This window comes from Belonocnema kinseyi, chromosome 5 (genome assembly GCF_010883055.1).
Source record: "Belonocnema kinseyi isolate 2016_QV_RU_SX_M_011 chromosome 5, B_treatae_v1, whole genome shotgun sequence".
NCBI classification, from domain to species: domain Eukaryota; kingdom Metazoa; phylum Arthropoda; class Insecta; order Hymenoptera; family Cynipidae; genus Belonocnema; species Belonocnema kinseyi.
The window spans coordinates 45943693-45953002 of record NC_046661.1 but is presented as its reverse complement, the minus strand read 5'-3'; the positions used below and the strand labels follow the sequence as shown (position 1 = coordinate 45953002).

The window sequence follows — 9310 nt, the reverse complement described above, 5'->3', positions numbered from 1 at the left end:
TCCTCAATTTCCCTTTGCGCTATACAAGTTTTTAATGATACCAAATCATTTAAAATGTTTTTTAAAAATGCCAAGAAATTTCAATAGAGTTTACGTATTATTGTGTAATTGCAAAATATGTTCAAGTGTTTAAAAGGATTTTAATATATTTTAAAATAATTTAATGGGATTTCAAAAGTTTTTTAAATTAAAAAAGATTAAAGTTTATAAATGAATTTCAAAAGATTTCGAATAATATTTATGAATCTTAAAAATTTTTAGAAGAATTCCAAAAAGTACAAGAATTTTTAAGAGATTTGGAAGGCTTCAAGTTTAAAATCGAATTTCAAAATATTTCGAATTATTTAAAAGAGTTCAAGATATTTTTAATGAATTTAAGGGATTTAAAATAATTTCGAAGAATTTTAAAGGAATTTCGGTAGAATTTAAATGAGTTTTAACATTTTAAAGTAATTTTAAAAGATAAGTAATGTTTTTGATTTCTTTAAAGTCTGTTAAATCTTTTGAAATCTGCGAAAATTTGCGGAAATCCTTTAAAATCTTTTAATTTACTGAAAATATATATTGAAATTTTTTTAATCTTTTAAAATATCTAAAAATATTTTTGTATTCAGTGTAAATCTTATTTAAGCACATAAAGTATAGAATAATAATTTGTAGTATTTCTAAAATCTAAAATATTAGTAGATATACGATTAAAAGCGTAGTAATATTTTTTACAGAATGGCTCACAAAAATTTGCAGATGGACTTGCACAGCTGTAGGTTATATTTCAGATTTTTGTTTTCATGATTCAAGCTAGGCTAGCCGAGAGGCGTTAAGAATGCGAAACTTATAGGGTTCGAACCCGCGGGGAATAAAAATTTTTATAGCGTGCGATTATAAATAGTGGAGTGATTGTGTAACAGTATATAATTGTGTGCTTAAACATTTGAACAAATATTAGAGTGTAAATATAATAATATAATAATACTAAAGATTTTTTTTGTGGCGAAAAATCGGTTATAATTTTTTAGAACTGTTTGTTATAGTTTCAGGACTAGTTCAACGCAATGTAAAACAAAGACGATTTTAACTTTTATTGAACTACCCAGAGTATCCTCTACTATAGAATTAGTTCTATAAATTGTAATGGATATTTTTTTTCCGTGTGCAAAATAACCTGAAACATTACCCAAATGTCACTATGTCTTCCTCTTGATCTACTTTTGTTAATTTTCCGCCAAATAATTTTATTCGGTACAGGAAGGTCGAGTGTGGAGCGTGGAATTAGAAACAAAAACTAAGCCTCTATTTTGACGATTGACAATTATTTCTAAGATATATAAATAAAAAACAATTGAACGGCAGTTTTAAATGTGTGAAATGTATGTATTCTGCGATATGCCATAATTTCTAGAAATGTTTTTACTGGAATTGAAGATTTTATAAAAAAAGGAGAACGACAACAGGATATAGAGCAGAAATAAAATTCTATACTATATGATGAAAAAATTAAGTCAGAACCACTGGGGAAAATAATTAAAAGCGAATTATTTTTACCAATTCAATTCTTAGTATTCTATTTTTGTTGTTCTAGAAACAATAACTATTTCCAATCAAAAATTTAATTAGAGAACTTTCTCAAAGAACTTAATCAAAATAACATAATACACAATAATACAATCACACAGAATTCATTTAGAAATTATATTTCTACATTCTTTTCACATAAAAGTTATCTCAGTATTAAAATTAATTTTCCATATTGCAAAATTGGTGCCGTTGAACTTCTAAGATCCGAAAACTTATTAACTACCTCTTCCGAACTGCGGCAGCACTTCTGATTCAGCACCACATCTTCAGTATAACCTTCAATGAATAACTTATCACGGTGGAATTAAGTTTAAATATTTCATCGCTTGGCCAACCGGGAACTCTGGGGTAATTTGTTTGCGAGAAAGTGAGCGAAGAAGGTCCCGTGAAGAGGGTAAAGTTGTATCAGCTTGTTCTCAGGCGCACTATCTTTTGCAGGATCTAATAAAAGGAGAATTTTAACAAAAAGGATACAGAAAAATAGAATGGGAGGAGTAATATAATAATTTTGAGGAAATTGTTTAAAGTCATTTCTAATTGGCTGATTTAAATAAGAACGGTTTTATTAATTGAAATAGCTAATTAGGACAGAATACAAATGCACCATCGAAGGGATCATCAATATCAGATAAGGATATTCGCTTTTCCTGGAAATTTGTCAAATTCACTGAAGTAAGATTTAATGTTATAGAAAATTCTCCATACTTATGCATAAAAAACTAGTTTATCATAAGGAAGTATCCTTTAGTTAGATGAGGATTTGGAGTGGGGGCGTCAAAATTACTTTTTATACTATTGTAGGGCAAAGGAACTAATTGTCGAGAAAAAAATGAAAACCAAGCTTTGTTACACTCTTTCTTCTGCTACAACTTTAAGACTTGTTTGCCCGAACAGATAAATGAAAATTGAAACGTAAGATAAAAATGGTGATGAAAAGAAAATGTGCCTAAAACATCGTTTCTCAAGGTACATTCCTCAATCGCTGGAGTGCTGGACCGCCCTTTTTGTACTTGTTATCTAAGCGCTATGTTTAAAGATTTAAAATTTACTTTTTAACCCTCACTAACACACATCGAATATAAATAATAAGAAATTATTGTGAATCAAAAATGGTGAATAATGTATAGTGTATTAAAGAAAATCATTTAATCTTATTAGAGTAGAATAGAAAACCACAAAAACTTAAACTAGTCCACTGGAAATCAAAAGAAATAATTTATAGGATAAAAATAATATTATAATAGCGAAAAATGATAAATTAAACATGAAAAATAAGATTTTAAATTCAAAAAACGAAATGCCTAAAGGTGATGGGCAAAAGTTAAAATCGAATGTAAGGACGTCCCAGTAATCGTGATGCCAATTTTGTTGCTAAGTTTTTTACAAAGAAAAAATGAAATTTACTTAATGAAAAAAGCTAGCGGGAGTAACGATTCCGTCACAGCCGCTCGTAGACATTGATTTTCGCTAGATTTCCATGGATATCCTCTTCCGTACTTTAAACGAGAGAATAAGATATTTATAAATTAATTTTGGTATTTTTAAGTCTTTACTTGAATCGCTTAGTTCAAAAGTATGTATAAGAAATGCACAATGCCACAATAGTACATTATTAACCGAGTGGGGGATCTAGGACAAACTTTCCACCTGAGGGTCAATTTCTTCTATATCGCTCAAATGCGAGCTGGGATTTTAACAACACAATCAATCTCTACTCATTCAACTTCACGACCAAGCCTCTGGACCTGTGAAGAGGGAAGTGGTGGTGGAACTTGAACATGTGGCGATTGAGAAGATTTCCCCTTAGTGGGCAGGCCTGATCTAGCAGAATCCCGAAGAAAAGTTGCCGCGCATAAGAAGCGAGCGATCGAGGAATCGTTCACGATCACTTTTACTGTTTCGTGCCAGGGTCACAAAATCGCATTTCCCGCGCGGGTATTAAAAAAAAGTGTTTACCGATGAGATCCTGTTTGTCGTCAAATCATAAGTGAAATTTGTCGGGAAAATTACTTTAGATCATTCAGCGAAAATAGGAAACCAAGTAACTGCTATACTACCATAAAACGGATAAAAAACATGGTTAAGCGACATTTGTTCGAAAAATGTTTTTTTTGCATCAGTTTCAATGCGATCTTTAACTGCGCCTGGCTATCATAATTGACATTATAATTTTAAATTAAATAATAATATTATTAATAATAATAGTAATAAACCGGGCTCACCCGAATAGCTCTAAGAAAGCATGCACACGTCATTCTTGTCACCTCCTACGCTTGCGGCAGCTCGTAATTGTATACCTACAACATCATTGCAGGAGGTTTCAAGCATCGTATGAAATTAACTTATAACATCCTAACATCATTAGCCACTTGCCTTGGTCGGTAGCTATGATGTATAACCCGGTTTTCCCGAGTAAAAGTTTGAAAATAAACCGGGTTCACCCGAGTAAAAGATTGAAAAATAATAATAATAATGTTCTCGCGTTGGTATCGCGTTGGTATCGCGTTAGGGCTTGAGCTTTTCTCTCATGGCTTTGACGACTATTTTAGAGGTGACACTGCTACTGACAGGGTTTCCCTTCCTAGACAGGCAGATAATGAAGAGGAGAGGGACTAAGAAGAACACCTAAATCCGTCATTAATAATGGAGAGTATTTTAAAGATTTTGAAACGCTTGTCGCTTCCCGAGGATCATCGGGGCACTCCTGGAGCTACCGCTAGGGGTCACAGTATACAAGACAGTGGCGATGATATGCTGCGAGATGGTCACGCAAATCTCAGTAATCAAAGAGCTGGCCAGGAAAATATCTGTGTCAAAATGTAAGCAGTGAAACATCAACTGTGCCTGCTGATGATGCTTTGGCTAGCGTTATCTATTTGCGGCGAATCACCTCAACAGAAATACTGCGGGTCTGCATCAAGTGGGACACCACAATGAAAGATCAATTGGTGCGTCTCTATTACGAAAGTGCGAAGTTTGAAGCGAAAATGAAAAAAAGGATACAATTTGAGAACGAAATTTGCTGCAATGTATCCTAATATAAAAAAGTCGCACTCAGCGATCTTATCGCTAAGCTGAAGGACACCAGGGCTAATCTACACTTCTCGGAAGACCGAGCAATGAAGATTAAACATCAAGTAGATTTGGTGTGGAAAAACGACGGCAATGAACATTAGTCAAAGGCAGCCGCGTCGCAGGGTCAAGTAGGGGTAACTGATGTTTTTCCTCAACCTGTTGATGATTTAACACCACCACACCCTTCAGAGGTGGATGGCCTTATACAACCAGAAGCAGAAGAAGAGGTTCAGCAAACAAAAAGACGATTAAAATGGATATCCCATATGAACAGAGATGTTATCGCGTCTTTATTTGTTTGGAGAGAAAAATGTTTAAAGTTTGAGGACAAAATTATAGACTCCTCTTACTTAAGTACCCAGAGCTAGCTTCAAGAATAAATGAGCTGAATCTAGCAGATCAAAAACGTTCAATATCTGTAAACAGTTTGCTTTCGGCTGACGAGATAGGTGCTAGGGATAATGAACATCCAGTACCGGATCCAGTAGAACCACATCCAAGTATTAATAATGATGATGTGAACAGCGAAATTCCAAGAAAACTACAGAACCTTCAAAGAAATTTTGGCCATGCTTTACTAGAGTTGTGATATGTAGAACCTACTAGGAAATGGGTGTCAGCAAAGCAAGGTGCAAATTGGGTCGATTAACTTAATATAAAAAGGAAATAGAACGAGAAAGTTGATAAACCATGCTACAAAATCATCCACCATCGGCACATCTAGACATTAACACCGTTAAGCTTTGATGAGATTATAGACTCCGAACGGAAGAGACTTTTAGACAGATGAAAGAAGGTTATATTGTGGACTGAGTGTAAAGCAAAATAACCAGCAAAACACCGAAGTCCGTCAATTGGAAAACATGACTAACTATTGGTCGGATGTTTGCGGAACAGTGAACAGATGCAATTTGTACACTGCGTGATTCCAACTGGAGAAAGCAGGAGCAAGAAAAATCCCTGGAATAGAGCCGACAAACATCACAGCTTTTGCTTTTTCAGCCATCTTGAATAGGACAAGGAACTTGAAAGCTCAACGTCTGGACATCGTGCTCAACTTTTGGCACAAGTGATTGACCGGTATGCATCTTCATTGGCAAGGTCTTTTTAGAACATCTTCGAACACCCACATCTGATGCCAGGCTTGATGATTTAGGACACTACGTATGTGTTACCTAAAAACCAGACACTTAAAATCCATCTGAATTTCGACCAATTAGCCTGTCTTCCAACAATTAATGAATGCCTAATAGCTATCGTTGCAGATAAGGTATACTCTCATTGCGACAAGAATGGCATCCTTACAGAAGAACAAATAGGATGTTGTAAAAACCCAGAGGGCAGTAAAGATCTAGTCATTATAGACGCTGCTATCATGACTCAAGCTCGTAAATAACAAAGGAATTTGCACAAGGCATACATTCACTACAAGCAAGCGTTTTCTTCCGTGCCGCAAGACTATTTGCTTGAAGTCTTAAAACTTGACCAAATCTGCCCACTCATCATTGACTTTCTAAGTCGTGCTATGATGCTTTGGGATACAAGAATCAAGTATTTTAATCATCGACAACCAAGGATAACTAAATTAATACGCATTACGACGGTTATATTTTAAGGAGACTCCCTCAGTGCAATTTGGTTGTGTTTAGTGTTAACCCCATTGAGCAAAAGACTAAAAAACATGTTTCATGGATTCACAATACATAATAATGAGGATGGTCATCAAGTGACCCATCTTCTGTACATGGATGACCTGAAGTCACACCTACGCCATCTCTATCCTCACGTACTCCTTCGGGCTCATAAAATTGTCTAAAACTGACCTTGAAAAGTTAAACAAAATCGTCGGCGTAGGAATGACGAAGCACCGAATGCACCACATTAATTGAGCGATTGAAAGGGTAGTTCTACTATGTCATATACGAGGTAAGGACATTGCAGATGCCAAAAAACTGTGGACGTCACAAGTTATATAGTTTCGAGGCTATTTTAAAAGCAAAGGAGATGTTGCGCTTTGCAGCACCATCTGTAAAGTGGATCTTGACTACATGCTCTTGCATTTGTCCTCGTAAGATGCCTTGAATATCAGGACAGAAACCATACAGGAATTGTAAATAAAATGAAGACAGAAAGTTATCCATAGCGAGCGCCCCAAAATGTTTGATCAACATAAAGTGGATAGTGAGGCATCCAATATTTGGCTGAGAAAGGATGTTGTAATGATGTAGCGGGCATTATACATCAACAACTTGCCCTAAACCTAGGACTCTTGAAAGAATGGATGCCCTTCTAAGGATACATTCCAATGCCCGTTTTAGAAAGCGAAGATCACATCTTATATTGGGATGTTACTATCCAAACGGATCATTAGAACCGGGCCAATCGACCTGACATCGTGATGCAAGAATAAAAAGGTGGAAGAGTCTACATCATCGACATTGATTGTCCGCTTAACCGAAATTTGCAGTCAACCTATACAACCAAGATTCAAAAGTATAGCGAGTTAAGGAATGAAGTAAAGACCATTTGGAGGAATGTGAATCATGCATCTATTCATCCCATTGTGATTTTGGCTACAGGCAATGTGCACGCAAGATGCACTGAACATCTTGAACATTTAGGAGCCAGTAAGGTATTGGCAGCAGCTCAGAAGGCGGTTTTATGAAACACCTGTCGCATTGTAAAAAAATTTCTTGATCATCAGGAAGCGAGCAACTAAAAACCTGTGGAGAGGCAGATGGTACCTCTAAGAAAGCATCCAGAGGTAACTGTAGTCACCTAAAACGCTGGCGGCCGCTGTTTAAGTATAGCTGCGGTAAAAAACGAACGCCAAACTACAACATGGTCCTAATTTTGTACCTACAACAGCATCGAAAAAGATTTTAAACATCGTTTTAAATTAACTTATGTCATCCTCACCCCATCAATCACTTGACTTATTCCGTGGCTATATTTAAAAAACCGGGTTCACCCGAGAAAAAGTTTAAGAAAATAACAATCTTAATAATTATTAAGACCAATTGAATGTTTAGAATTGCGAATATTGAGGAAATTGATCAAATATAATTGAAAAATGTAAGAAAAGTACTTTGCAGTGTCTGAAATTTGTAAGAGAAGTCGAGTACGTTATGAAATACGAGGAAATAATATAAGCAAAGCAATAAGTGAAGATTTTGTCTGGAAAAAGTAGTCGAGCACTCTTCTTGTTATCAAAAAAAACTCTACATGTGCTTTACCTAAAGTCTCAAGTTATAAACATTTCGTGTTGAACAAAGATGCCCAAGCGAAGAAATCCTTAAGAGGCAGCATCACTAGTACTCATAAACACTCCACCATCATCCGCATGCATTGCATTTCGATTCCGGATTTCTTCGGTTGCAAAAATGGTTAGATTGTTTAAAAAATCTATTTTTATTGCAAAATCAGAAAGATCACATACTTTTTACTCAAAAGGAGTTCTTGACGTAAACGGCTTTTCCTAAATATCTCCGTTTAACCCATACATCGGTGCTCACGTTCCTAAAGCTTGAATAGATGGGTGTAATTCTGATCATTTCATTGCAGATGATATAAATTTCTTGAATAATTACGGTTATGACGTTTACAGTATTCCTTGAGTATTGAGCATAAGAACAGAAGTATGTGAACTGAATTAGAAATGTGAGTAACAAAAGTGCCGCGCATAACATCATTTGTCCATTGTGGACTAATAATACATGTTTTCGTGGAAATTGTTCCAGATCTAATAGCAATTATTAATAACAGAAGCTATATGTATCTACTCTTTGAGAGTTAGAGATGACATCTTAAAGTTGCTGCAGACATTTAAAGGATTTAAACTGCAGAGATCTATATTAGGCTAGGGCGAAAAACTAACATTGTGCGTCCAGGAAACGCCTGGGTGCGGAAAAGTGTCCTAGTCCAATCCGAAACTCAGCGCACTTTGAAATTTTAAAATCGGATAATATCTTCAGTCTGTTCTTTGAGGGTGAAATCTCGAAATTTCACTAAAAGGCACTAAAATTTAAGGTTTTGCAAAAATTGGCTTAAAATCGATACCGATGCCTATCAAGGGTGACTTTACGATGAAAAGTCATCAGAGGGTACTTAGAGATCCGTACTGAATCGCCAAAGTCACCTCATGCCAATCCTCATGAAGGGGGAAATGGCTCAAAATTGCCCATTTTCGAGTAAAACGCTTAAATACTTGTGCAGCTCCTAGATCACTGAGTTCTACAATTTCGAGTGACCCAGAGCCCACAACGTGGAGGTGGCTGCACATCGGGCTCCACCCACGCCCTACCCAAACAACCAACCATATGTAGAACGTGCTTATTTAAGTCTCAGAGTCATTAATTGAACCAACAAAGTCCTTCTTAGTGTCAAATAAGTTGACAGTCTTTCGAGAAAGAAGTGTGGCGCGTATCTGCCGGTCCCGAGCCTCGGGACCGATGCCTTGTCTGGACACCTCTGTTACCAGTCTAACAGTTCTTCCCAGCGCTGCTGTGTGACAAGGGGAAGATGTAAAGTCCCAGTCTGGTACCAAGCCATCGGCCATAGATACGAGGGTAGTTCAATAAGTCCTTAGAATGACCAACAGATGGCGCGCGAATCGCTCCAAATCATCTGTTTTCAGTCAGCACCACTCCCGACTAAATAT

General features: G+C 36.1%; 1 protein-coding gene across 3 annotated transcripts in view; it reads right to left on the bottom strand.

The window, feature by feature from the left end:
- Window positions 1–1743: 1743 nt before the first annotated feature.
- The window catches only part of LOC117172772, a 211727-nt gene continuing 204160 nt past the window's right edge, over window positions 1744–9310 (bottom strand). For all 3 annotated transcript variants that reach the window (XR_004467057.1, XM_033360980.1, XM_033360981.1), the window contains one exon: window positions 1744–2016. Coding sequence is in view for 1 of the 3 variants with exons in the window: in XM_033360981.1 (XP_033216872.1) it covers window positions 1981–2016 (36 nt within the window). In the remaining 2 variants the exon portion in view is untranslated. The remainder of the gene's footprint in view (window positions 2017–9310) is intronic.